This window comes from Mytilus edulis, chromosome 2, assembly GCF_963676685.1.
Source record: "Mytilus edulis chromosome 2, xbMytEdul2.2, whole genome shotgun sequence".
NCBI lineage: Eukaryota > Metazoa > Mollusca > Bivalvia > Mytilida > Mytilidae > Mytilus > Mytilus edulis.
In genome coordinates, this window is record NC_092345.1 from 29,341,724 (window position 1) to 29,353,740 (window position 12,017).

The 12,017-nt window shown below is 31.4% G+C and overlaps 1 protein-coding gene across 1 annotated transcript in view; it reads left to right on the top strand.

The window, feature by feature from the left end:
* The window catches only part of LOC139511899 (uncharacterized), a 38,712-nt gene continuing 26,695 nt past the window's right edge, over positions 1-12,017 (top strand). The window contains exon 1 of the mRNA XM_071299044.1: positions 1-164. Within this exon, the coding sequence (XP_071155145.1) occupies positions 53-164 (112 nt within the window). The 5' untranslated portion in view covers positions 1-52. The remainder of the gene's footprint in view (positions 165-12,017) is intronic.

Genomic DNA, 12,017 nt, shown 5'->3' on the forward strand with positions numbered 1-12,017 from the left:
GTATACTGTTCATTCATTGAATGTTAGTTGTCCTATTGGAAAACAGTGGCAGATGACGGCGAAGTCATATTGTAAATCTCCAGGAAAAGATTACACATGTTTATTTGATACCATTAGGCATACATACGCAGAAAGTTGTAATGGACCTAAACAGGAACCATCAGGTAATACAAACGTTATTTGAAATGTCTTACAAAACTCTCTATATTCCCAACATATTCCCCACATATGAGTTTATTTCAATCCTAGTCCTTAAACATAATATCTAAAGAGGTAGTACTACATGTAGCAGCAACGGTTTTCACCAAATAAGATTTAATATTTGACTCTTTTTTTTAAGGATAGAGTATATATATCTATTAGAGAACCGGTAATAAGTAGTGGCTTTGTAGCTGAACCTATTTCTACTTTGAAAACAACTGTCTGTGTTACATTTTTGACAACAAATCAACGGAATTTCAAAAAGATAATAACGTATTTTGTCTATTTGATTATACAATAGGTGGAAATGTATGTTCACATCTATATATAGCCATTTCACAAGTTAACATAGGTTTAATATAATTTAAACGAAGTGTTAGTTTTGATTTTTAACTCCAAAATTTATATTCGTAAATACATATTTTATTTTATTTTTAATCATTACGAACTATTTAAATTGAATTGATTTTGGTATTTACGATTTATTTCAAAAGACATATGTTATTAAACACAATTTATTTATCTTGTTTTGAAAAGTTTAAAAATTCTAACTACTTAATTTTAAAACCTTTGAAATTTTTATTTATAGTATTTGGCAACATGTAATACTATCAAGTTTTTTTAGGTTACCATTTAGCCGTACTAATCCTGGGGCCATATGCATAAAACATCTTAACTTCCTTAAACATAGATTTCACTAAGAATTTCCTTAGTTAAGTAAAATTCTAAAATGGTATGCATAAACTTAACTTAACTGAGGATACTTAAATCGGAACCTTTCTCTAATTACCGTATGATATACTAGCTCATCACATGTACTCATCCGTGTAAAGTTTGTTATGAATATTTAAATTTATTGATCAATGCATGCTTTTATCTTAAAGAGCTGGGGTTAAATTGTAGATAGTAGATGTTTTTGTGTTCTGTTAAATTGTTCCTTTTAAAATTGTTAAACGATGATGACTGATGTACCCATATTTTGACTATTATATTTATTGTGTCTGTTTATGTAACGCATCAATGTAAAAATATCGGAAATTGATGAGACTGTCATTAAAGTGAGAGGGTTAGCGCTATAGAACCAGGTTTAATCCACCATTTTCTACATTTGAAAATGCCTGTACCAAGTCAGGAATATGACAGTTTTTGTCCATTCGTTTTTGATGTGTTTTGTTATTTGATTTTGCCATGTGATTGTGGACTTTCCCAATTGATCTTCCTCTAAGTTCAGTATTTTTGTGATTTTACTTTTTGATATTGGTATGTAAAACAATTCAATAGAACGAAACATAGTATAATGATGAACAATTGGTGCATATAAGACAACGCTTTTTAAGGTTGACATGTGATGTTTTGACGGATGAGCATTGGAAGGCTTTCCTCTACTTAATCATTAAACATCTTTTAATGGGTGTAATATTTTCTGGATAAAACAATATATTTTAAACTCTAGCAAAATATGATCAATGTTTCAGTGGCGTAGCACAAACATAAGGGTATCATTGTGAGCATGTGCTAACAAATCATTTTACAAAACACTTTTTTCAATAAAATGTTTACTAATCGTTCAGCTTATGCGCTGACATCTCCCTTTCCAGACCCCTTGCTTACATTTGCTTATGGGTTGCAAACAAAATATTGGTATGTAAAACAATTCAATAGAATGAAACATAGTATAATGATGAACAATTGGTGCATATAAGACAACGCTTTTTAAGGTTGACATGTGATGTTTTGACGGATGAGCATTGGAAGAAAAATATTTCGGTAACCCTAGGCTTTCCTCTACTTAATCATTAAACATCTTTTAATGGGTGTAATATTTTCTGGATAAAACAATATGTTTTAAACTCTAACAAAACATGATCAATGTTTCAGTGGCGTAGCACAAACATAAGGGTATCATTGTGAGCATGTGCTAACAAATCATTTTACAAAACGCTTTTTTCAATAAAATGTTTACTAATCGTTCAGCTTATGCGCTTACATCTCCCTTTCCAGACCCCTTGCTTACATTTGCTTATGGTTTGAAAAAAATCTATTTTGATGTGAAATTTACATTTTTATCTCTTCCCTTCTACACAAAAAAAGGGGGGGTAGATTTTTCCCCCAGAAATCCATATACATACTAGGGCATTTTTCAAAAGTACTACAATCTTTACTAAAGCAAATTATTACAGTAAGTATATTCTTAACATCTTAACGTACTTAGCAATATTTTCGAAACCGCAATATATCTCATTGAATATATAAGGAAATATAAAAAAAATAATTTGATACGAGTAAGATATCATCAATACCTTATATAAACTTCGTATTCCATAGGGTGTAGCAGTGGGGACCTTTGACTGCCGCAACAGTGATTCCATAAACAATCAACCTAATTGTTTCAACATAATGGAGGTCCATGTCCACCCCCACCCCATCCCCTTATGAAAGAAATTCACCTCTAGGTAGGTCTTAAAAATTTTCCATTTTGTCCCTGTAAGTGAAACAAGTTTAGGGTATGCCCTACATCTTTAGAATCAAACTAAATTGGAAATTCAAATGACCCCCCTCCCCAAAAGACATGATATAGAAAATGTGGTTTCGCATGCTCTCTCTTCATTCCTTAATTCTGGTTTAACTAACGGTTACAATTGATACCCGCGCGGTGTATTTTAAAATTTAAAAAACGTGCACGTACAGAGTAAACAAAAGAAAAAAGAATCATGAATTACATGAGTATAAAAACTGAGTTGTTATACGGTACGGTATACATAATAACGAGATTTTGGAAATAGTATATAACTACCCACTTTAATCTGTTGTTGATTATACGTGATTTGAAGAAAATTACGATGATCGTTAATATTTTGCAAGAAATAAACGAATAATTAGTATTTTATTACTGATATAGTTATTAATCAATTAAATTGTAGGTAGCTATTAATGTTCTGCAAAAAACACATACTTTCAACTGATTTTTAACTATTTTTGAAAATTTAAGGAAGCTCTATAGGTACCTTAGACTTAAGCGTTATCTTAGGCGTTTCCTTAGTATAACGAGTTTTATGCATATCACTTAAGTTTTGTGGGCGTGACTTAAAACAACTAAGATTTTACTTAGGAAATACTTAGTTTAAGATTTTTTATACATACCACTTAAATAAAAGGGGCGGAATTTCCTTAACTTAAGTGTTTACAAGGAAAATCTTAACTTAAGTAGCTTTATGCATACGGGCCCTGATTGCAGTTACAGTGATCCGAACATGGCGGAGCCCAAAACTGGTAAAATCGTCTTTTTGTAATTTCTCCGCGTACACGCGTTGTTTGAAAGAATTAATCAGCCGCTAGGTTGATGTGTACGGTATTGTTGTATGTGTGTGTTCTTAATATCATATTTAACCTTGTAACCGAAATAATATCCATTGAAAATGTATGAAAGATCACCGTAACTCCTACAGAAGATAGTCATAAATTGTGGACAAATAACTGTATAAAATACGTCTATGATCATAGTAACTGATATGCAGAATCTCTGTTAACGGAATATTTAATTAAAAAAAAAGATGTGTAAAGAAAACAACAAACACGTAAACAACATTCGTGATTGAAATATTTTTTCAACTTTAAAACACCATTTGCATAAGTTTACAATTTATCTATTACATAATTAAGCAAACAATCAGATAACAAGTTGACGACATTGGTGTTTATTTAGTTGGATCTAAAAAAAAATCCAATTGTTAGATCCAACTGAGCAGACACTTATTTTGTCAACTTGCTATCTTATTGTTCTGCTTAGTTATAGATAAATTGAAAACTTATGCAAAAGGTGTTTGAACAATAAAACACTTCGTAATTCAACAGAAAATTGTCATTTCATTTGTTTCTATTAACTTTTAAAATGTGTGTTACTATAGGTTGCATTTCGGTAAATATTGACAATGCAATTTCCCATAGGAACTCCTTTTACGGCTAACACTGTACCACTTTTACTATGAAGTTTTGAAAAAAATGCTTATCCTAGAATTGAACGTTCTTATGCACTACAATTTTTTCCGAAGGTCAAAATAGGGCTATGCGGCATATATTTAACGTTTATATACCCTGAACTTTTCAGAGTTTAAACTAACAATAATTTTCTTAACTACCCCTACCTCGAATGAAGGGTTATCACAGATTTCAATAGAAACAATTTGCACATGTATATTTACTCGTAACATTCCCAAGTTATGTCTCTATGAGATGGAACACAGATAGCATAACTGGGAACCAGTATGTAAACAAAATTAATTTTCTATGCATATTCCAGATCTCGCCAAAAGAGGCGTGGTTTGAGAAACAGCTGTATTTACAAAGTGCAACCTATACAAACATTTATTCAAATAGAGAACTCTCTAAAATCAGTTTTTCTCACATTAATACTCATTTATCAGAATTATAGCCTGAAAGAAATCACTGTGTATACTCTAAGGTTTTTTTTACTGAACATTTTTTACTCCCTACCCTGTTTCAATTTTTAAAAGAGTTTGAAAACAAGACTTTGATTATTGCTAGCTTACCCTTTTTGCATATTTTCTGATATAAAATGCGTAGAACCTGTTAAAAACTGTTTTGATAACATATTGAAAGCATATCAGAATAGTATAAATGTAATGTTTAGCAGTCAATCATTACAACATTTAAGATTATATAAAGAATCCAATCCTGCCTCTGTCTCCACTCAACATCTTACTGTATGCCTATTTGTCAATTAAAGTTAACATTTTCTACCTCAAATGGTCAATTTAGAATTCTTGTCACAACAGTATCATCTGTAACCATATATCTGACACAATTTACCTAATAAATATACTAGAAGTGTTCAAACAAAGCCATATTTGCAATAGTTGTATGTATGCAGACACCAGTCTGAGATATAAATTCACTTAAAATGTTATAGAAATGACTGCTAGCATCTTATTTTTGCATAACTTCCAAGCATAGTTATTGTTTTCTGTATCAAGAACTTCAAAAATCATAAATTCATAGCATTTACAAGTTAAATTATTTGTTTTATGACCCAGGGGGTAGGCACTTCTCTATATTTTTGTCCCTGGGGCCTCAAACTTCCTAAATTATTCTGCTGTTTCTAGCAATTGAGATTATTTAGTACATATTCAGGATAGAACACACTATTGAAAGTTTTGTTGAGATATTTTTTGTATTTCTAGCTTGTATTTTTTATGCCGCGGTGACAATAAAACAGATTTATGTGTTACGGCTTACTTTTGGGTTATCGACAGGACACAAATACCCCATAAATGATATTCAGAAAGGAACGATGAGTTTCAATGACTGTGAAGAGTAAATATAAGCACTTATTAACAATTCAACTTACATATATGCAAATATTATGAATTAATTATGTATTTTGAGGACTTCTAAGTAAATTATGCATACTGTAATGTGTGAATTTATGCTGAGTCATCATATCTAAGGCCCAGGATTCTATCAATCTTCATGAAATATTTATAAAACTTCATATTTGAGTTAATTTCTTTAAAATCTGTGAGATAAAGCAAATTTGGTTAAATTCTAAATGTTCTCTTTTTTCACCCTATATAGGTTGCATTTCTGTAAATATTGACAATGCAATTTCCCATAGGAACTCCTTTTACGGCTAATGCTGTACCACTTTTACTATGAAGTTTTGAAAAAAAATTCTTATCCTAGAATTGAACGTTCATATGCACTACAATTTTTTCCGAAGGTCAAAATAGGGCTGTGAGACATATTTTTAACGTTTATATATCCTGAACTTTTCAGAGTTTAAACTAACAATAATTTTCTTAACTACCCATACCTCGAATGAAGGGTTATCACAGATTTCAATATAAACAATTTGCACATGTATATTTACTCGTAACATTCCCAAGTTATGTCTCTATGAGATGGAACACAGATAGCATAACTGGGAACCAGTATGTAAACAAAATTAATTTTCTATGCATATTAAAGATCTCGCCAAAAGAGGCGTGGTTTGAGAAACAGCTGTATTTTCAAAGTGCAACCTATACAAACATTTATTCAAATAGAAAACTCTCTAAAATCAGTTTTTCTCACATTAATACTCATTGATCAGAATTATAGCCTGAAAGAAATCACTGTGTATACTCTAAGGTTTTTTTTACTGAACATTTTTTACTCCCTACCCTGTTTCAATTTTTAAAAGAATTTGAAAACAAGACTTTGATTATTGCCAGCTTACCCTATTTGCATACTTTCTGATATAAAATGCGTAGAACCTGTTAAAAACTGTTTTGATAACATATCGAAAGCATATCAGAATAGTATAAATGTAATACTTTGATACTATATATGCCCTTGAATTTTTACTAGATAACATTTTTGTTCGCTTTGGGGATTCCGTATATCGTCAGATTATCGGAATTCCAATGGGGACTAACTGTGCACCACTTATTGCGGACCTGTTTTTGTATTGTTATGAGTTACAATTTATGACAAAAATAAGCAAAGACCCATCGAAACAACATCTGATAAACAAATTTAATAATACTTTTAGATATTTGGATGATATTTTGGCTCTCAATAATGACGACTTCAGTATGTATATTAATGAAATTTATCCTGTTGAACTTACTTTAAATAAAGCTAATACTAACAATGACCACTGCCCTTTTCTCGATCTTGATATCTATATCACTAATGGAAAGCTGAATACTAAAATTTATGATAAAAGGGATGATTTTTCATTTCCTATCGTTAATTATCCGTTTTTAGATGGTGACGTTCCCTTGTCACCATCTTACGGTGTTTATATATCTCAACTTGTACGATTCGCTCGTGTATGTAACAATGTTTTAGATTTTAACGAGAGAAATTTATGTATTACTGAAAAATTAGTACACCAGGGTTTTCGATATCACAAACTAGTCAAAACATTTACTAAATTTTATCATCGGTATAAAGACATCATTCGTAAATATAGCTCAACATGCAGACTTCTAATACGTTCAGGTATTTCACATCCAATTGTTTATGGAAATATTCTTTATAAAGCACAAAGGTGTCAGTATTCACCTCAGAAACTTACAAAACCTTTGAATAGACTTATTAAGAAGGGATATAATTACGATACTGTTGTCAAGTCATTAAAGATTGCATATTTTGGCGTTAATATTGAGTCACTGATAAGGTCTTTACATCGGAACTAAACACATTTATTCTAAAAACAGTTGTTGGCATGACACGGGTTATGTTCTTCTCATATATGTTATGATGGTATGATACTAAACCCCTAACGGGAAGGATTGTGCCTGATGTTCATATGATGAAATCATAATCTTTCAGTCAGTTTAATTGAAGTCTGGAGCTGGCATGTCAGTTAACTGCTAGTAGTCTGTTGTTATTTATGTATTATTGTCATTTTGTTTATTTTCTTTGGTTACATCTTCTGACATCAGACTCGGACTTCTCTTGAACTGAATTTTAATGTGCGTATTGTTATGCGTTTACTTTTCTACATTGGTTAGAGGTATAGGGGGAGAGTTGAGATCTGACAAACATGTTTAACCCCGCCGCATTTTTGCGCCTGTCCCAAGTCAGGAGCCTCTGGCCTTTGTTAGTCTTGTATTATTTTAATTTTAGTTTCTTGTGTACAATTTGGAAATTAGTATGGCGTTCATTATCACTGGACTAGTATATATTTGTTTAGGGGCCAGCTGAAGGACGCCTCCGGGTGCGGGAATTTCTCGCTAAATTGAAGACCTGTTGGTGACCCTCTGCTGTTGTTTTTCATTTGGTCGGGTTGTTGTCTCTTTGACACATTCCCCATTTCCATTCTCAATTTTAATGTTTAGCAGTCAATCATTACAACATTTAAGATTATATAGAGTATCCAATCTTGCCTCTGTCTCCAGTCAACATCTTACTGTATGCCTATTTGTCAATTAAAGTTAACATTTTCTACCTCAAATGGTCAATTTAGAATTCTTGTCACAACAGTATCATCTGTAACCATATATCTGACACAATTTACCTAATAAATATACTAGAAGTGTTCAAACAAAGCCATATTTGCAATAGTTGTATGTATGCAGACACCAGTCTGAGATATAAATTCACGTAAAATGTTATAGAAATGACTGTTTTTTCTGTATCAAGAACTTCAAAAATCATAAAATCATAGCATTTACAAGTTAAATTATTTGTTTTATGACCCAGGGGGTAGGCACTTCTCTATGTTTTTTGCCCCTGGGGCCTCAAATTTCCTAAATCATTCTGCTGTTTCTAGCAATTGGGATTATTTAGTACATATTCAGGATAGAACACACTATTGAAAGTTTTGTTGATATATTTTTGTATTTCTAGCTTGTATTTTTTATGCCGCAGTGACAATAAAACAGATTTGTGTGTTACGGCTTACTTTTGGGTTATCGACAGGACACAAATACCCCATAAATGATATTCAGAAAGGAACGATGAGTTTCAATGACTGTGAAGAGTAAATATAAGCACTTATTAACAATTCAACTTACATATATGCAAATATTATGAATTAATTATGTATTTTGAGGACTTCTAAGTAAATTATGCATACTGTTATGTGTGAATTTATGCTGAGTCATCATATCTAAGGCCCAGGATTCTATCAATCTTCATGAAATATTTATAAAACTTCATATTTGAGTTAATTTCTTTAAAATCTGTGAGATAAAGCAAATTTGGTTAAATTCTAAATGTTCTCTTTTTTCACCCTATATAGATTGCATTTCTGTAAATATTGTTAATGCAATTTGTCATAGGAACTCCTTTTACGGCTAAAGCTGTACCACATTTACTAAGAAGTTTTGAAAAAAATTCTTATCCTAGAATTGAACGTTCATATGCACTACAATTTTTTCCGAAGGTCAAAATAGGGCTGTGCGGCATATTTTTAACGTTTATATACCCTGAACTTTTCAGAGTTGAAACTAACAATAATTTTCTTAACTACCCCTACCTCGAATGAAGGGTTATCACAGATTTCAATATAAACAATTTGCACATGTATATTTACTCGTAACATTCCCAAGTTATGTCTCTATGAGATGGAACACGGATAGCATAACTGGGAACCAGTATGTAAACAAAATTAATTTTCTATGCATATCAAAGATCTCGCCAAAAGAGGCGTGGTTTGAGAAACAGCTGTATTGACAAAGTGCAACCTATACAAACATTTATTCAAATAGAAAACTCTCTAAAATCAGTTTTTCTCACATTAATACTCATTTATCTTCATGAAATATTTATAAAACTTCATATTTGAGTTAATTACTTTAAAATCTGTGAGATAAAGCAAATTTGTTTAAATTCTGAATGTTCTCTTTTTTCACCCTATATAATATAGTGAACATAAAAGTAGGCATTTATGGCCTTCTCTAACAGAGAGCTTCGATTCTTGTGTTCTATTTTAACAGGGTTTCTGCCTGTTCTGCACTTTCGAATATTCCACATCACAACCGATCAGACAATAGTTTTAAGATGACTGAATGCAGACAAGTAACATTAACTGATGCTCATTAATTATCTAGTAAATACATTTGTCTTTAAAAATACAACTGGCATATAAGGATCGTAATATGGCTATGTGGATAAAGTCGGTTTTCATGAGCTAAATTGTCAGCGCGTCTTCCCTACAATGGCTTCCATTTTTACGATTGTAAAAATGAACTAGCGTAATGCCTAAAATGGGGAGATAATTTTGACGAAATAGAATCCTGACGATTAAATAATGTGTGGGCATGGAAAATGTTTGCCTCTCCTTGTAATCATGGTGAACATTTACCGTAAATTATGACTTGTAAAATATAAAGACTATATCTACAAAGCATAAAATAGATGAGTAAATTATTCACTAGTTCTAGCCACACTATCAACCATTCAAACACGATTTATATATAGTTGCCTATCAGCATATAGAAAATATTACGATGATTACTAACTAAGTTACTATGATCATGGCCAAGTCACCCCTAGTTTTGATGGAGTTCGTGTTGCTTATTCTTAAGTTTGCTATCTTGTTTCATGTGTTCTATTGTTTGTCTGTTTGTCTTTTTCATTTTAGCCATGGCGTTGTCAGTTTATTTTCGATTTATGGGTTTGACTATCCCTCTGGTATCTTTCGTCCCTCTTTTACGACTTTCGTATAATCAAGTTACGGCTATCATAGCAAACAAAATTCTTGGAGTTACGATGATCCTCCGAAAATTTTGAATGGCTATTATTTCGGTAACAAGGTTGCATAAAAACACACAAATACCACAATACTGTTCATATCAACCTAACGGCTGAGTAAACAACGCGTGTACACGGAGAAATTACAAAAAGACGATTTCACCTAATTTAGGCTTCACCATGTTGGGATCACCGTAACTGAATTACGGTGATCAGTTTAACACCAGTGGTATTTGGAACAAACCTACCTTTTAATGATGCTTCAATTCATGTTGCGTACAAAAATGAGTAAACGTTAGGGTTATATATGAACAATTAGATATAAATTTTGTTTAAACTATTTTCGTTTCATTAAGTTTAGATAAATTTAGCATTACTTCATTTTGCATCCATTACAACTAGTCAATAAACTAGTATTATCAGTTGTATGCATTACCGAATCTCCAGCTGGATGGCTCTTGCTACATATGTATAATTATGTTGATCTAACATATTTCCAGTCAAGTTGTTCATAGCCGTGATCTTCTAGTCGTTGGTAAGTCAACGGACGGTAATATCAACAGCAAGAAATTCAAACATTGTACACGGAATGAATATTTTTATTGTAAATTTTGTCTCGACGAAAATATTGTTTTAATGTTAGAGGTATTATATATTTCATTTTCATATAATGGAGATGATTTTGTTCCTGTTATAAATGTTTGGTTTCTTTCTTCTTTTTCTATTCCACTATGAACTTTTATTACCGTAAGCATCTTGAAGTAAAATAAAGAAAAGACCGATCTCCAAGGAAATTTAGAAACACAAAGTCCTTAATCAATGGTAAAATCAAAAGATCAAACTATCAAACGAATTGATAATAACTGCACTTTTTCTGACTTGGTGCATGCCTGTACCAAGTTCTAATGTAGAAATGGTGGGTCAAACCTGGTTTTATAGCTAGCTAAACCTCCCAATTGTATGACAGTCTTTTATGAGTTCATCTTAAATTGCTTATCTATTTTGATGATTATAACTAGTAGTTTTTTTGGGTTGCATATTTAGGTGAATAATGAGGTATGTCCAAGTTAACATTTAATATATATATATGTTTGGAGTAATTTTCAGACTTATATAAATATTTGTATTAGCCATGTATCTCTATCACTCTGAGATCCAGTGGGCATATATATTGTATGGTTTGTCACTTGTTTAGACTTGTTTGTATGATATACTTATTTCTAGTGACTGTATAATGAAATGCATCATGATCCCATATGATATATAAAAATTGTTGAGTTAGATTACTGACAAATGAAAAATACATTGTGTATAAAAATAATAGTATAACATCTACACACGCTTAAAAAAACACGTGTCTCATGCAGGCATGGGGTAATCGTAATCAGTAATCGTAATCAGCTGTAATCAATTACATTTTGCAGTGTAATCCTATGTAATCAGTAATCATGCCATTTCTGATTACAAGTAATCGTAATGTAATCGATTACATGGCAAAAAACAGGTGTAATCATGATTACTTTTAGATTACTTTAAGATTACATTCATATGATTACTTGCTGATTACAAATCTTGCATATATATGAAAATAGTCTTTGATAGACAAGATA